At 43.1% G+C, this 18,279-nt stretch overlaps 1 protein-coding gene across 4 annotated transcripts in view; it reads left to right on the forward strand.

Moving 5' to 3' along the window:
- The window catches only part of EGLN1 (egl-9 family hypoxia inducible factor 1), a 68,046-nt gene that overhangs the window by 39,067 nt on the left and 10,700 nt on the right, over positions 1-18,279 (forward strand). Inside the window, exons 2-4 of one of the 4 annotated variants that reach the window (XM_059170465.1) lie at positions 11,414-11,533; positions 14,490-14,626; positions 17,261-17,328. In XM_059170465.1, the coding sequence (XP_059026448.1) occupies positions 11,414-11,533; positions 14,490-14,626; positions 17,261-17,328 (325 nt within the window). The remainder of the gene's footprint in view (positions 1-11,413; positions 11,534-14,489; positions 14,627-17,260; positions 17,329-18,279) is intronic. The other 3 variants (XM_059170468.1, XM_059170466.1, XM_059170467.1) reach the window with 3 other exon arrangements.

Below are 18,279 nucleotides of genomic sequence, written 5' to 3' on the forward strand. Positions count from 1 at the left end.
TATTCGCTCAGTGAACAAATAGTGGATATATTTTAAGTTGTGATAGTTGTTTCTTTATTTTTTTAAGTAAACTACCCCCAGCATGGGGCTCAAACTCATGACTCTGAGATCAAGGGTTGCCTGCTCTTGTGACCGAGCCAGCCAGATGCCCTGGTTGTTGCTGTTGTTGTTTTGTTGTTCAGTGAGTTCTGGCTTCTGTCTCACCACCCCCAAATCTGTCTTTCACATTCTTAACTTTGCTGCGGCTGTCTTGGTCCCCGCAGTTCCACTCCCCTCCATTCAGGCTCTCGTCTCTCACCTCCGGGTAACCCCTGATCCCACGCCATCCCATCTGTTCCCTACCAGTAGCCCAAGTGACGTTGGTAAGATTGAAATTGGCTTATTTTGCTACCGATAACTGGGTTTGGCCCTCTGCTACTCCGAATCTTTGGAGTGTTTGTTTAAAATTCCGAGATCCCAGGTCTGTACCTGGGATCATCCTGTACCACTGCATGATGATTTCAGGTGGAGGGGTTGGGCATCATGTATCACCAAGTGATTCTTACTGAACACATTTGGTTACACGAGCTTATGAAACAGAGCTTCCCAGCAAGTCAGTAAGAGCCTTTCTGCCCTGTCCCTGCCTGTCTTTTCTGCCCTGTCTCCAGCTGCTCTGCACTGCGTACTTCCTCTTCCAACACTGTTTACCCATTGGCATTTCTCTCGGGGTGCCATGTTCGTTCTTGCTTTTTGCAACTGTTCTGTTCCCTTTACTGGGAATCTTCCCCTACTCTGGAAAACTTGTATTTTTATCCTTCAAAATTGTGTTCCTCTGTCACTCTGACTGCATAGTCTTTTCTAACACCGGTTCCTGTGAGAGCATTCATCATCTTGGCTGTCTGGCTACCTTGTGTGAGTGCGACTGTTGTGTTTACCCCACTGGCCTGGATGCTTTTGCACGATATCACCTGTTATGACCCAGCTTGCAGTTGTTTGAGTAGTAGGTTCTTTTTGAGAGATACTGCGCATGTTTGCAAGGTTATAGGGAAGTGAGGATGACGGATCTACTGTCCCCAAACCTGACTTTCAAAAGGCATGTTGCTGGGGCACATCAGGCTCCCCGCTCAGCAGGAAGCCTGCTTCTCCCTCTCCCACTCCCCTGCTTGCATTCCCTCTCTCGCTGTGTCTCCCTCTGTCACATAAATAAAATCTTCAAAAGGCATGTTACTGTGAAAGCAGAACTCAGTTGGAGCTCTGCCACACATACAAACACGTATTAGCCAGTAAGCGCAAACATAATCTTTTTTTTCTTTTTTTCTTTCTTTTAAAATTTATTTGACAGAGATCACAAGTAGGCAGAGAGGCAGACAGACAGAGAGGAGGAAGCAGGCTCCCTGCTGAGCAGAGAGCCCGATGCAGGACTCCATCCCAGGACCCTGGGATCATGACCTGAGCCGAAGGCAAAGACTTTAACCCACTGAGCCACCCAGGTGCCTCAGCGCAAACTTAGTCTTACAAACTTTTCTAAACTGGATAAAGTCCCTCGTCCCCATTCTTTTAGGAACTCTAGCAGGTACCTTTTCTGAGAGTTTTATTCCAGGCAGAAGTGCTATTCTGGTTGTAGGATTCAGTTTAACCTTGTTGGGATCAGACAACAAAATTCCCTGATAGGGAACTAATCACAGAACCAGCAATAATTCCAAGGCCTGGGGTACATTCCAAATATATACGCCACAGGGTTCATTAGAGTCGTATACATGTGCTCACGCAGGAGCAGCGGTCCCCTTTGTGATACCTGGAGCCAAACCACATATCCTGAACACCACTCTTTTCTACTTTAGTCGTTTCTGGTATCTGTTAGGCAAGCTACCATACCCTCTGGATTTGAACAGAGAAGAGAAAACTGGGCTTATCCCACTGGAGTGACTGTTGGGTTTTTTTGGTTTGTTTGGTTTTTAAAGATTTTTGTTTGCTTGTTTTTCATTTGAGAGAGAGCAAGCAAGAGCATGAGCAGGGGGCCGCCAGGATCATGGCTTGAGCCAAAGGCAGACACTTAACCGACTGAGCCACCCAGACACCCCTGGAGTGAGATTTTTTATCAGCATCTTCAGCATTAACTAGTGATTATGTATCTCCATAGGGGTTTTGCAGATGTTAACCTCCTGCTCCAGGAGGCATGTCAGGAACCACTAATCTATGCCCTCCAGTCCATTTAAAATAAGTAAATATGCATTGTATTCTGTGCTGAAATAATGTATAAAGAAGAGTTTAAAATCACACCTCTCTTCTGGACTCTGGGATTGAAACAGGTGTTGAACTGCACATACCTGTATCCCCATGCCGAGTGCAGTGCCGGCTCAGGAGGCCAAGGGAGGTGCTGAAGCAGATGTTTGTAATGTGAAACAGCTGAGTATTTTGTTTGTTCCCTTTTTGTTTCTCTTTTAATGCTAAATTGCATACTCTGCCAGGGAGCTGTATTAATAACATAACAGGTTTACCCTAGCTATCTGAGTATGTGTCTTACCAGTGATACCTCCTGGCATGGGCTCGAATGAAATCACGCCACTCCCTGGGTGGGGATCAAGCTGAGGCCTGCCTGGGATCCCCAGCCCTCATGGGAGAGAGGTTGCTCTGTCCTCCTCCTCAAGTTTGTGGTTAGTGGGGCAGGCTGGGGGCGGGGGCAGTGAGTGGCATAAATACAGAGCCCCACTTAGGAGCCCAGGGAAGGGTTGTGTGTAGCTGGTGAGATTGGAACCAAGGTTAGCAAATTATAGGTCTCTGTTCTGACAGTAGGGCTTAGACAGCTCAAATAGAAACAGCTTCACCAGATGGCTTCCTAATTTATAAAGTATGTAACTACAGTTCCAAAAAGGGAGAGTTAATAAGGCATCATTATATATCTCTAGATCACATTGCCTCTTGGAAGCTTTGCCCTTAAGCAAGTTGATTTTCAAATGTATGTAGAAGTTCTTTTCTCTTGGGCTAGAATGAGGGCCCAGTAAGGAAGGTAGTTGTGTGGTGTTCAAACAGTCCATCATTCCTGGGCCACTTGGGGAATAATTTGGAACAATGCTATTTATTATCTTTGCTTTTTTTCCCCTGCATTTTTCACATTCCTATGAATATAGTCAGAAAGTCTCTTGGACTTTTTAAAACTTTAGTTTATGTCAATAATTAATATGGTTATACTCTGCCTTCCTGCACAAATAATAACTATATTGTATTAAAGTATTCTGTAGGAGTGCAGTAAAAATGTTGAAATTGCTGTCATGTCACAGGATGGAAGGCTAGTAGCTGAGGAGCTCTTAAAAATCGGTAGAAAAGGGGCGCCTGGGTGGCTCAGTGGTTTGGGCTGCTGCCTTCGGCTCGGGTCATGATCTCAGGGTCCTGTGATCGAGCCCCGCATCGGGCTCTCTGCTCTGCAGGAAGCCTGCTTCCCTCTCTCTCTCTCTCTCTCTCTCTCTCTGCCTACCTCTCTGCCTACTGTGATCTCTGTCTGTCAAATAAATAAATAAAATCTTAAAAAAAAAAAAAAAATCGGTAGAAAAGGATGACCAGCCCAAGAGGAAAGTGAGTAAAGGATGTGAGTAAGCAGTTAATAAGAACCAAATGGCCAATAAAAATACGAAAAATGTTTGCTTTCACAAATTGAGATGTAACTAAAATAGTGATACAGATTTTTACCTAATATTTTTACCAAAAAAATTACATAGTTTTTAGAATAAAATTCAGCCAGGATTGGCAAGTGAGTGGGAAGGATGTGTCTACTCCTGCAGAGCTGGCGGGAGTATCAGCTGATAGAACCATTCAGGAGAACATTGCGGCAATAAAAACATTTAAAGACTTATAATTTCACTTGTAGGAATTTAATTTTAGGGAGGCCTTGAGGATGTTTACAGTGACAGATCAACAGAACTGTTGTTGATTGCAGTGTTATTTATAATGGCAAGAAGTTTCTTAAAACATTTTACAGAAACAACCTGAATGCCCTTGTGGTCCTGTGGTTTTGTACTGCGTATTTATTATTTACGATTAGTCAGCTTTTGCCTGGTTATTAAACTGGTTTTGCTGTGATCAGGAAAGCAAAGTTTAATCCATTTTTACTCTAAATGAGTTTGTTCCCTAAGAACCTATCCTCTGGTCTCTTCTCTCCCTACACTCTGGTATTTGGCAGTCTCTAGCAGCCACATGGCTCCTGCTATCCCATGTGAAAATGGCTTCGGAGTCTGCATCTCCAGCCATGACTTGCGTTCCAGCCGCCCTTGAACATCTCCACGCAGAGGGTCCACCAGCATGGCAGATGTCCAAAATGTCCAAAAATTGAACTGGCCTCCCCCAGCCCGTGCTCCCTGCTTCCATTAATGGTCTGTTACTCTTAACCAGGCACAGACTCTCAGAAACCATCTTCGGTTCAGCCACATCCCCTGTCCCGACTATGAAAGCCCTTACGAAGTCCCCTCCCTTATCTCATGGCCATGACCCCTCCCCATTCCACTCAGCTCTTGCTCCCTCTTTCCCTACCATTCCCAAAGCCCCTCCCCTACATCAGATTACTGCCTTTGTCTGTAACACTTGGGTTCTGTCTGATTTTTTTTTTAAGATTTTATTTATTTATTTGACAGAGATTACAAGTAGGCAGAGAGGCAGGCAGAGAGGGGGTGGGGGAAGCAGGCTCCCTGCTGAGCAGAGAGCCCAATGTGGGGCTTGAGCCCAGGACTCTGAGATCATGACCTGAGCCAAAGACAGAGGCTTTAACCCACTGAGCCACCCAGGTGCCCCTGATCTTGTTTTTTGTCTTGTTTTTTCCCCGCCCCCTTTCCCAAAGGCTTCTTCCCTCCGGCTTGACCCTGTGTCTGACCCACAGTTCTCATCATGTCGCTCCCTTGCTCCACAGTGCTGGCTTTCCTCTCCCTGTAGAATAAGAAGGCACTCAGGTGTGTCCCCAGGCTGACCCCTCTCACCTTTTCAGTTTTCTTCCCCCTTCTGGAGAACTGTGCTTATTAGCAAATCTGAATATTCCTTATCACCAAATGGTTCTGTATTTTCTCGTGTTTAGAACTTGCTTTACATAATTCATTCTGTTTGAAATACCCTCTCTACAGCTTACATACTTCCTTTCCGCTTCGTTCAAATACGGCTTCATCTGTACACTTGGCTGTGATCTCATGGTGCTTTCTCAGGGCCTCCTCAGAGTCTTCTGTTTCTACTGGAATTAGTTCGTTCAGGCAGTGCTGATCTCTGAACAGGCTTCGTTGCCTCGTGTGGACTGGAGGTCTGAACTGAGAGAAACTGTCCTTGTCCTTCTTGCCGCATACTGTTTATCAGTGTGAGTTTCATTTTTGTCATGACATGGGTTTGAAAAATATACCTCCCAAAACACACAGTCTGAGGCATTTATGGTGGGATATTTATTGATAATATTAAAGTTTTAGCAACTAAGTTGAGATGTAAAATTTTTGATGTACCTAGATTGATCTCCATTACCCCTCCCACCCCAATGAACAAAATACATGACTTTCTATAAAGTTTTTAATTGTATTTTTTTGGAAATGAGAGTTACCTAAACAGGTATAATTGAAGTCTGCAGTTTTAAAATTTGGTTGTTCTTGCAGTAAATACCAGCCTATTCTTAGTTCACTTCCTTTGGTGACCTCTTTTTCCTCATATTTGAGACAGATGTATGTAACCCAGAGGCAGCAGTAGTGGTGGGTGGATGTGCTTTCGGGATAGTTAGGGAAGAAGCTTCAAAGGTCAGGTGCAGGGCACCTGGGTGGCTCAGTGGGTTAAGCCTCTGCCTTCAGCTCAGGTCATGATCCCAGTCCTGGGATTGAGCCCCACATCGGGCTTTCTGCTCGGCGGGGTGCCTGCTTCTCCCTCTCTCTCTGCCTGCTTCTCTGCCTACTTGTGATCGATCTCTCTCTCTGTCTCTCTGTCAAGTAAATAAATAAAATCTTAAAAAAAAAAAAAAAAGAGTCTGACCCTTCACTTAGACTGAGCCACCCAGGCGCCCCTAGGAAGTACATTTTAATAGGATAAATTTTCAGATAGTACACCATTTCCCCTCATTCAGGGAAAATACTACTTTGATAACCCGTAAAATTTTCGTTCTTGTAGATTTGAATCAGTGTTTTAAAATAATTCTGTTCAAAAAGGAAAAAATTTTTTTAAAGTTTCCTGGTTCAGCTTCACACTGAATACAAGTCTTCCAATGCCAGAAATAAATGTCTTCAGATTCCAAAGTGGTATCACAAACCTCTTCCTTCCTTTTATTCTCCGAGTGAAAAACAAATTTATGGTGTTTCTTATCTTAAGAACATCCTCAATCATGTATATTTTCATATCAAAAAGGAAAAAATAGTATTTAATTGTTTTGCTTATGTTGAAATAGGCTTTTTCCCAGTGGGAAATTGAAATATTTAAAGCTGGCATCTCAGAGAGATAGATGGCAGATTAGGAACATACGCAGAATTGTAAAGGAGCAATTGCATTGTTTCTTTTTCAGGCAAATGCCTAGATTCTTTGCTGTCCTCTACCCCAGACCTTATAGGAGTACAGAGTCCTTCCTCGTCCTGCTTCTCCTGAGAAAGGACAGGACAGCCCTAGAGTATCACTTCAGTCCTTATAATAAGTTTCATTTTAATTTTCCTTGATAGACACTAGTGCCTTTCCTTAGCCTTAGAACCGGTACCTCTGACGTAAATCTGTTGGAACAGTTTTATCCTTTATAGGTGTGTCTTAGTCCATTTGGGCTGCGTTTAAAACAGCAGGTAGCTCATAAACCACAGAAGTTTATTTGTTCACGGTGCTGGAGGCTGAAAAGTCCAAAATCAAGGCCACCACGCTGGTCACCTTTGGTGAGGGCCTTCTTCCTGGTTCATGGCCATCGACTTCCCACTGTCTTCCAGGGTTAGAAGGGGCAGCGATCCCTGCAGGGCCTCTTATAAGACATTCATCCCAGTCCTGCGGGCTCCACCGTCGTTCCCTTGGCACCTCCCAAAGGCCCCTCCTGTTACCATCATCTTGAGGGTTAGGATTTCAGCTTGTGAATCTGGGGGGGATGTCCACATGCAGACCCAAGCAGCGTGTTACATAATATCTTCCATATAAATCCTAGAATAAAGAAGCTGCCTTCTTAAAAGTGACCCCACTGTCCCTTAACACAATGTATTTGTAATCTTCAGACACTTTGCTTTTCTTCTCTTCACCTGTATCAAATCACATCTGTCCTTTAAAGATAACCTTAGGTCTTTCTTATATGTACCTCAGAGCCTCGTCCCCTTATTTTATTTTACCCAACATTTTTCCAAATTCTTTTTATTATTTATACTACTCAGTTCATCATTCGTTTTGTGTGCACACACTTTCCTCTTTTCTTTTTTCTCCTCTCTTCTCTCTTCCATGTAGGTCCTTTCAGATAGATACCGTAACAGCCCTTGTTTGTAGGGTGATATGGTAGGTATGCCGTATCTACATATAAAAATATATCTGTATTTTTCCACGTTTTTAAGACTTTTTATTTAAGTTCCTGTCAATGCCGTATTTTTTAACGCTCTCCATGACATCTAGACTAATAAGGTGTTTGAGCACATCTTATGAGTAGAGAATGAGTGGTTATCGGTTGCTTTACCAAGAAATTAATAGAAAATAAACTGAATTTACTGAAAGTATTGTGAATAAGAGTATGTTAGTTGCATATTAAAAGCAAGCAATACCGGAACAGCAACATCAGAGTCTTCGTCACGCACATATATGTAAAAGACACCAGGAAAACAAAATTACCAGTTAAGAAACAGAACATGAATATTATTTCAAAACTGGAAAAGCTATGTTACATTTAAGGAACTTTAAATTTTGACGATGCAGATCATAGCTAAGGATGATTATTTAAGTATGAGTACTGGTTGTAATCTTCGAAGCTGCTAGATTTCATGAGACTTAGAGAAATGCCTTTTTTTTTTTTTTTTTAAGTTTTAATTTTAATTTCAGTTAGTTAACACATAGGGTTACCTCAGTTTCAGGTGTGTTGTATAGTGGTGACTCGGCACTTCCATACGTCCCCCGGGGCTCATCCCAAGTGCACTCCTTAGTCCCAGTTCCGAGAGATACACCTGTTTATGTTTGCTACGGTCCCAATGGGGAAGAGTCTCGGTACATGCATCAGTTACTAAATGCAGTGTCACTATGTCATTATTGGGCTGTGCAGTTGTTTGCATAAATTCATGACCCTTCCAGACCTTTGCAGGTTTCCTACAGGGCTTGTCCTTCCCCAGATCATCTATCTAGGAGTACGGTCCCCCAGGCCTCAGATTTTCTGTGATAGTGTGGTTTTTCTGGGTGTGATTAGGCTCTGTCCTTCTCCTGTAGTCTCTCCTTGTACGGCTGGAGGGGCTTGTCTGTCCGTGTTCTAGGACTCCTACTCCTGCCTTGCTGTCTTCTCAGGTATGTCCCAACATGCAGGTAACTGCTGCCCTAGTTGGAGGCTGGGGCAGAATCTGCTTGTCGGGTCTCTTACTTCACTGCAGCCCTCCACCGGTGGCCACCCCCAGGTACCTCCCCATACCCCAAGGGCTCCTGGGAAGGCAGGTTCGAAGTGACTGATACAGTTGGCTCCCATGTTGAGGCATCAACCTGATGTCTGCAGCTTGGTTCTGTTCTGGGGGGTCACGAGCATTGCTGAGAAACTCCTTCCTCCAGGATGCGTGTTATTAAAACCATCCTCCACTTGTATTTCCATTTCTGGAAAGCGCGAACTCCAGTGCGTTCCATTCCATGGGAGAGACCCTCAGAGCCGTCCTTGACTCTTCTTCCTCACCACTTCTGATCCATTAGTGGATCCCGTTGGTTTTCTGCCTTCAGAATTCACCCCACCTTGTCACCCTGGGCAGGCCTCCTTTTGGTTTCTCTCCCAGAAGCTGCAGTAGCCAGCTCGCCGCCTTCTCTCTCTCCCTCCTGCCCACAGTCTGGAGTAGTGGCTAGCTGTGTGGGTTCCGAAGCTACATTGCCTGCATTCCTCCCTGCTCCTCTGTCCTAGACACCGAAAACGCTAAGTAGCCTTTCTGGGCCTCGGTTTCCTTTTTTTTTTTTTTTTTTTTTAAGATTTTATTTATTTATTTGAGAGAGGGAGACAACACGAGGGGTCTGGGTGAGCAGAGGGAGAGGGAGAAGCAGGCTCCCTGCCGAGCAGGGAGCCCGATGCAGGACTGGATCCCAGGATCCTGAGATCATGACCTGAGCCGAAGGCAGACACTTAACTGACTGAGCCACCCAGGGGCCCCCAGGACCTCAGTTTCCTTATCAGTTAAATAAAGATGGGGGTGATGATAATAATTTACCTCATGTGGTTGTGCCAGATGAGTTAGTAGACACAGATTACTTAAAATAGTGTGTGGCAAACAGCATCCGAAAAATATTAGGTAGTGGGTGATATGGAGGTCATTCATTGCACTTGTTAGTTTTTATTCATACAGAACTGAAACTGACCTTCTTAAAATATCGATCAGACATCTCTTCCGTTGGCTTCTTGTGACTTTTAGAACAGAATCCAAAGTCCTGACCATGGCTTGCTGAGCCCACCATAGTTTGCCTTTGCTCCCCTAGGCCCGCTGGTCTGCTGTGGTTTTCCACTTGGCCCAGCCACTTCTGCCTTTGCTCTCCTTTTCCCTCAGCCGGAAATGCTGACCCCACAGATATTTACACGACCTGCCACTCCCTTCATTGAAGTTTGTGCTCAGATGTGAGCCCCTCACATAGGTCTTCCTTTACTGCTGTTCTAGAAATCATCCTGTTCTCCATATCCTTCAACTTTATGAAAAGATAACTACCTAACAGTATATTACACATGTTTGTTAACCAGTTATTTATTTCAGCACACTAGGTTCCCTAATGAATAAAAGCAAGGGACTCCGTTCTGTTCATCACTGTAGTCACCGCTCCCCTCTCCTCGCACCAGGGCCTCTCAGATACACAGCTGGTGCTCAGGAGGTGTCTGCTGTGGGATGGGTGGGGTGGCTGGACAAAGGAAGATTTTCCCCCCTTGCTCTTTGCACAAGAGATGCTGAGGTTACCAGATAGTTGGAGAGGCTTGAGTGAACTTTTTTGAGATGAGACCACTTTAGGAAAGAATTCGGATTGGGTTTTTTGGTTTTTGTTTTTTGTTTTTCCATCCTTTTTGTGGATAAGAATGTATCATGTGATTTACGATGATTGTCTTTATTAATCACAGGTGGATTAATTGCACTGTTAAGCAGGTATCTTCTTATAGTTCCTGTTCAGGGTCTCTTGCATGTGCTATACCATTAGCAGCTGGTGACAGGGAAATTGTTTGAGTTTTTCTTTTGTTGAGTATTATTAAATCCACAAACCCATGCTCTTCTGCCTGTTATTATCTTAAGTCCCAAGAGAAAGCATGTAAGTCTTTTTAAGCTTTCAGTTTTAAAACGCTTCCTAGTCTCTTAGAGATGGAACACCGAGTTACCTATTCACTAATCAGTTGAATATGAGTTTTACAAGTTAGCATTTGTCTTTTACGTTAAATAATGTCATTAATAATGTAATATAATGTTAAATAATGTAATTTCATTACTGTTTGATAGCTTTGTACTAATTCATTGACAATACTGACCAGTTGACTTCAATACATGAAGAAATTATATACATGAGGAAACATGAAATAAAAGATTTCAGAATAAGTGATAACCTTGACCATCTTTGTTTTGTTTTCTACATAATTCCTGGGTTTTTTTCTGTATAACCATGCTTTCTAATTTCAGTCGATTATTATGTACTACAGTCCTAGAACATGTGAGTTCTGGTGCTTATTTTGGACCTTTTTTCTGCCTTCATGCTTATTAATACCCATCAATCTTCTGAACTACATCTTGTTACAATGTGAGCAAAAAATGACTTTCTGGTTTGAAGAGGAGTTAGTCCTATGCTAATTTGTCACTTGGCCTTTTCTTTAATCACTGACATTAAATGAGTGACTGTTTTGACCTTCAAAATTCAGAGACTGTTAGATGAGGTGTTTGGCTGTCAGACGTCATGCTGGTGTTCTGTCTGCGGTCAGCCCAGGGAGGATAGAAGTCTCCCGTGGAGCGGAACAAAAACTCACTTGATCTTAATCATCAGTATGAATAAAGATCCTGGAAGTGTGTCCTGCGATCCTTCTGACCTCCGATTCCCTCTCATGTTGGTTACTCCCTTCACGGTGAAGCGGCCCTCACCAGGCCTTGGGTTATTTACCAGCCTACCTGTGTGTTCTTCGTAAGTTTCAACATAGGCTATCTTGGCCCCTTCTTATCTATAAGATATGATCGTTATTTAGAAGAAATTAAGTGTAAGAGTAGCCAGAAATCAGAGATTCCTTTTATAAGGTATTTTGCCTTTTTAGTCATAAATGTATAGACTTTTAAAATCCCCATCATTATTATTACAGGCCATGGTTGCTTGTTATCCAGGCAATGGAACGGGTTATGTGCGTCATGTTGATAATCCAAATGGAGATGGAAGATGTGTGACGTGTATATATTATCTTAATCAAGACTGGGATGCCAAGGTATGCAACTTCATTGACCATTTATTTTTTTTCCCCATAGCTGTTAAGACTCATACTCCTCTTAGGGAGACTGTCTTTACTTTAACACATAGAATAGTTAAAATTTTCTTAGATTTGTTTAGATTTTGGGTATTAGGAGTGTATCTTTATAACTTGAAACATTATGTTATCTCAAAAAGTAGATTCCCTTATTTTCAGATACTGAGGCATGCATCCAAAATTTAACTTTTTTTGTTTGTTGCTGTTTCGTTTTGTTTTTAAAGTAAGCTCTACGCCCAGCGTGGGGCTCGAACTCATGACTCCGGGGTCAAGAGTCACACGTTCCACCGACTGAGCCAGCCAGGTGCTCCCCAGAATTTAACTGTTACACAGTGGATTTCATTAAAATATATACCTTTTAATACCTTTTACAAAAAACTCTGCTGAGAATAACTTTCATAATGGCTTCTGAGAGAGATTATGTATAAACAACCATTGCGGATTATTTCCTGCCTACTCCTCTTGCAGAGATCTTATCTGGCATTGGATTGCGGAGTCGAATATTGGAGGCAGGATTCCTTCGTTTTCTGACTGTGGAAAAAAACTTGAAGTTTATCAATACTGACAAATCCTTTAAAACCAATTAGAGTATACATTTAATTTTCTCTTGTTTTAAATGTTTATTTCCTTAATATTGGCCTTTTTCACTTGAGTTTAAATGATTGAAACTTCAGAAGTATGTCATGCTTTTATATTACTTTGGAGGTTGTCTAAACTAATGTTTGGTTGATTTTTAGAAATCCTTATTTACTTTCATTGGAGCAAGAAATTCAAATGGAAAAGTGAACACATTGTATATAGCTCAGTGGATTTTCACAGCATGAACGTACCTGGGTAGCCAGGGCAAGTTTTAAAAATCAAATAACCTTTAAAACACTTTCCCCCAACACACAAACATATACACAGGAGGGAAAACCACCAAGTCTTAAATATGTAAAAACCTAGTAGGATATGCTCACAGGGCTCAGTAATCTTTCTGTGTCATACAGATTTAAAGATTCTCCTCAGTCCGAGTTCAAAAGGGAGGTAAGTTTTATTGCTAAGTAAATTTTGGTTTTTCTGTTCTAGTTTTCAAAGTTTAAAATAGAAACATAGATCTGGTCATTCACCTTGAGCCCAATGGACAAAACAGATTGGTGTTACTTTGGTTAAAACTGCAAAATTTATTTTTTTCCCCAATTTTGTGAATACCTTAAAAGCTAAAAATGTTTGAGCAACTCCTAACTTCTGTATTTTGTTAGGTTCTTTCTAGTTTTGTTCTGACCTAGCCAAGGTCATTAATAATATAGTTTTTAAATTAGTGCCTGAGCTTAGAAAACTCCCCAGTATTTTTGTAGGTAGAACTGAAAACTTCTTTGCAAGATTACAGGAATGTGTGCAGTGTGTCAGATACCGTTGTGGGTGCTGGAGATAGAGCAGAAATACAGCAGCCCTCACAGAGCCTGGGATCTGGCAGAGGGAAGCTAGCAGCAGATGAACAGTGACCGACTGATCCGTGGTTCTGCCCAGCGCAGGACAGATTGCTATGAGACCGACTGCGGGGGGTAGGGGAGGGACATCTGCTTCAGGGGTCAGAGGAAGATTGGAAGCTTGAATTATCTCTTTAAACATTTGCAGCAGATCCCCTGTGATACTCCAGTATCACAGTCAGCGGTCAGGGGGAAGAAAAGGATGTGTTCTTGGTCACAGTCTAGAGATTCTTTAGATGTTTGCATGAGTGCCGTGGGAATCAGTCTGAACAGAACCTGGGGAAGGTTCGGGTAGTTTGAATTTAACTTAAGGATGAGCCTGATGAACAGCTTGTCTGGCTAGACATTCTAGGCTCAGCGTCCGTGGTGTCTCGATTGAGTATGAAAGTTCCTTTCAGTTCGAGTATCTACCTGCTTAGGAGTTAGTTCTTCAAGGGTAAAGAGCTCCTCAGTTGCGGGTGGGTCGTGCCTTGCTCTCACTCCCCCCAGACTGTAATTATCAGGAGGATGACGTTTGTGTACGTTATTCCCTACTCTATACCCGGGGTCCACCTCAGGTCCCAGAACACTCATTCGGTATTAGAATGAATAGGTTGAGTCCATCTAATCCCAGATAGAGACGGATGGTTATTCGGGTAAATAGTAATTATCCTTTCTGGGTGGAATCCCATTCTGTACACAGGTGGCCATCAGTGTGTCAGGCCCAGGCTAGAAAGGGAGACTTATAATCTCTGGTAATGACCACAGTGATGATGATGATGACAATAAATGATGACACCTTCTACTGATGTAGTTGAATTCCTTATTTATTTAAAAAGATTTTATGTATTTATTCACGAGAGTCAGAGAGAGGGGCAGAGGGAAAAGGAGAAGCAAGCTCCCCCCGGAGCAGGGAGCCCTATGCGGGACTCAGTCCCGGGACCCTGGGATCATGACCTGAGCCCAAGACAGATGCTTAACTGACTGAGCCAGCCGGGCATGCACGTGTCCCTAGTTGAATTCTTTAAATAAGAGGCATTAAACTTGTTGCTGTCTTACTACTGTTGAACCCTGAAACACAATAAACTGCTGAGTTGACATCACCACTTCAAGATAATTTGAAATGGACACATTTTAAAAGCTTAGGCTAATTAAGCACATCATAAACATACCTACATAAGAGACATGTGCTAGTTTTTAAAACTTGCTTCCAGTGTCATTTTAAGCCTTTTGAATTCAGATAATACTCATCTGTTTCATCGGTATTTACAGAAATCCCTAAAACAAGAATTGAATTTTTCCTTTTATCAGTGAGTGTACTTGGAATCTCAGCTTCTCTTCATACCTTTTATTTTGCGAATAATCCAGCTAAGAGTTTTGATTCTGAAATGGTCTTTTTTTTTCCCTCCCTAAATTTCATTTTGTAGAGTTCTTGCTCTCGTACTTACATACTGGGCTCTTTTCCATAGGTAAGTGGAGGTATACTTCGAATTTTTCCAGAAGGCAAAGCCCAGTTTGCTGACATTGAACCCAAATTTGATAGACTGCTGTTTTTCTGGTCTGACCGTCGCAACCCTCATGAAGTACAACCAGCATATTCTACAAGGTGTAGTATTTCTTTTAAGAAAAAATTGGTAAAGACTGTGGTAGGAGAGGAGGGGATGGATGAATGTACCTGAGAGTTTTCTAGTGAGCATCTTCTGTTCCTTATTCAGTTGTGACTTTTTAAAATTGAATAATTTTATTTACCATTTATTCTTGGTTAGTGCTTAATGTTTGTGTCTTTCTTTGTGTAACCACTTCCATTTGGGGTAAGAACTGGAAGTACAGGCCGTCCCTCTCCTCTCTACACCCTGTCTCATTGTTTTGTGCATCTCTACCTATAATCTGTTCCGATTCTGTGAGAGCACTCACTTGGGGGACAGAAGGGCTCGATAGGGAAAGAAAAGGACAGCTTTTCAAAGGGAGGAAAATGAGAGGGATGATGTTGAAAAATTAAACAAAACAGAAAAGTAAGAGGCACCTGGAGAGTAGAAATGAAGAGAGGAGAAGAAAGGTTGTCATGTGTGGGAGTTCATGGGAGAAAAATAACCCAGTAGCTTTAAAGTAAGTACCTAGGAGCCTTGTTATACTTTTGACACTTTCTACTTTGAAATGTTAAGACTCTTAAAATAGAAGATGTTGTAGACATTGTTACAAATATTTGTAGAAAAATTGCACTATTTTGCAAATACCTATTTTTCACTGTAGAAGGGACTTTGAATCTTGTGAGTTACTGGCCAGCAGTGGTTAGGTCTGGTGAGAAGGGGCCGAGCTGTAGTCACACCGGGAGAAGAGCTGGCTTCTCCCAGCAGTATCCGGCATGGGCCAGCCTAATGAGGCTCCAATTCCAAAACTTGATCACCTTTTTTTTCTTGCTTTTCCCTTTCCCTTCCCTTTTCTTCTCTTTTGTTTCCTTTCCTCTTCTCTCCTTTTCTTTCTTTTCTCTTTCCCTTCCTTCCACCCAACATGGGGCTCAAACTCATGACCCTCAAGATGAAGAGTCGCACACTCCACCAGCTGAGCCAGCCAGGCACTCCTTTTCAACTTGCCTCCTTCTGAGCTGTGTTGCCCTAACCCTCATTCACGTAGTGAGCAGCAAGCTGAGTAATTGTGGCTGGAGATCCTAAGAAGCCATGAATGGAAACCGGGGGGGGGGGGGGGGGCGTCCTGTCCCATCACATGATGTGCTGTCCTAAATCCCCCATCTCTCCTGGCTTCCCAGCGCCCATCTCTGCCTATGCTGCTTCTTAAAACCCTTTTTGACCTAGAAGCTGCTCTACGAACCTTTCCTTTTAAGGAGTCTTGCGTATGGTCTGCCTGTATCATTTCTAAATGAAGAAATGACAAACATTTTTAAGTAGTAAATGTCAGACAGTTGTGGAGGGTACATACTACCGAACTCGAGGAGGGAGAAATTGGGTGTTAATTAGAATAGATGGAGTAGATGGCCCAGGTGTCACCATGAAGACAGGAGCTCAGCTGCGCCCAGAATGACCAGAAGCAAGGGGTATGACAGTGTTAGGGAAGCCCTGGGACAAAGGTCAAGGTTGTTCAAGACTCCAATTACTAAGTAACTGGAAGTTTGGGGCATGGGCAAAACGAAAATTATCTGTCTATGCCCCTTTCCCTTCCCATGGCCACCTCGGAAAATAGAAGAGGCTACGTGGAGGGAGCAGAATCTGAAGTCAGGACGCCAGACTCAGACCTCAGCCTGGTCACTCAGCAGCTGAGTGATCTGCTGGCCTCACTTTCCCCATTGGCCCAGACTCCCAGACTCTGCCTCCAGTCTGCGTTTGACTCCTTCCTTCAGATACGTTACCTGGTACAGGTCTGTCACACGCACGGGCTCTTCATTCAATCACTGATGCCCCCCCCAGAGTCCCCGCCCCGGCCCTAGTTAAGATACTCTGACTGTTGCGTTCTGCTGAGCAGTCCCCATGTCTAGTGCGTTTCTGCTTCCTGTAGCATGTGAACACTTTCCCCATTATTGGGACCAGGAGGTGTCACAGTGTGCTTTGTAGTATTTAATAAACCAGAAATTCTTCCTTTATTTGGGGAACTAGCTATTCAAAACAAGTGACATTTTTGGAGGAATTAATTTTAGCTAAATAAACTTCACATGTCAAAACACAGTGTAAAATTATTTTGATAAAAATCCCCAAAACTCTTAACATAATTTACCTCTTTCTTGATGACACCAGATTATAAAATTATAAACACCCACTGTTAGTCTTCGCTGTCCTACGGTGGTGTCCTCAGAAGCTGCTGGAACTGGGAGCCATCCCTTCTGCCACAGGGCCCCAGGCCGTGACTCCTCTTCTGCTTCTCTTCTCTTTTTTGAGAACTTTCGCTAGTGATGCTGTGCTTTTCCTGTCAGGGCCATTCTTTTCCCTTCTTCCTGTCTGTTTCTGATCTTCTGTGGGCTCGCAACAATAATCCAGTAGGTTAAGCAGGTAGTAACAAGAGCCCCAAAACTCAGCTTCACAACATCTATTTTAGCTACTTCTGGTTCTCTGCAGCGCTCTTGAGCGGCGAGGTTCCTGAAGAGGTGGGTGGTCACTGAGCTCGGTGTCCTCTGATAACATTTGGTCGAGGCATTGTTTTGGCATTACACCTTGTCATAGACCATTGCCAGAGCATACCACTCTTTTTTTTCCCCAGTGTGATCGTTCTTACCCTATTCTAAATTTTCTTTTAGGTACGCAATAACTGTTTGGTATTTTGATGCAGATGAGAGAGCGCGAGCTAAAGTAAAATATCTAACAGGTAAACGTTATTTGGGGCCAGGGTCAACCGTAAGGCGGGCAGCCCACAGTCCCGCGCTGCTGTCCCTGAGCGCACGCACGGTCTTTATTAACTCCACGAAGGCTTGCCCCTTGTTTTTGTCAGATTCCTTAGTTCCCTGACTTCTCTCAAGTCATCTTCCTTGTTCTCTTTAACCAACACTGTCCGAAGATGAGGAAAGTTTGAGGCCAGAAACCTGAAAAAAATGATTCAAGTACAAGCTGAGTTTTTCTGTGATTACCCTTCCCAGTCACCGGCTGCCCATCTCGTGGTAATGCCGTCTGACTTGTCTCACTCTCCCATTAGAAGGAAGTCAGTAAATACCCTTTCTCTGTTAAACGTACACTCTCTAGAGAATATCCGGGTCTTCCACGTTGAATGTGGACGTGAAGAAAGTGAATACAAAGGAGACGAATTGAAATGCCGAAATCAGTAAGGCAGCCAAGCACGTCGAGGCCATCCCTGCCAGCCGGTGGTGTCCGTAGATCAACACGCTCGAACCGAATTTGAAGATCCTTCAGGATGCCAGTCCCACCTCCCGAACCCCCACCACCAACTGTCTCTTGAGAGCAGGGGGTCTTAGTTTTCCATCAGATGGACCACTTCCCTCTTTCCTTTAACCCTATCTTATATCTCCAAAAGTCCTCCATCCTCACATTACTGATGTGCTGTATTTTCATGAGCCATTGGTAATCCCATATCATCCTTTTGTAAAATTATAAAATTGGATGTGCATTGCTTTTTCTATGTATTTTTAAAGTTATTATTTGTGGCAGAACCCTAGTGGTGTGCTTTCAGTGACGCCGAACACACTGCTATTTTATAGCAATTCAAATTGCTTTTTAAGTAAAAAGGAGATAAAATTATTATCTCTGTAGAGAATGGCTTTCCCCTGTGAGGGTTTACCAGTTCAGAGTAACTCGTTCATTGTAG

This window comes from Mustela lutreola, chromosome 4, assembly GCF_030435805.1.
Source record: "Mustela lutreola isolate mMusLut2 chromosome 4, mMusLut2.pri, whole genome shotgun sequence".
NCBI classification, from domain to species: domain Eukaryota; kingdom Metazoa; phylum Chordata; class Mammalia; order Carnivora; family Mustelidae; genus Mustela; species Mustela lutreola.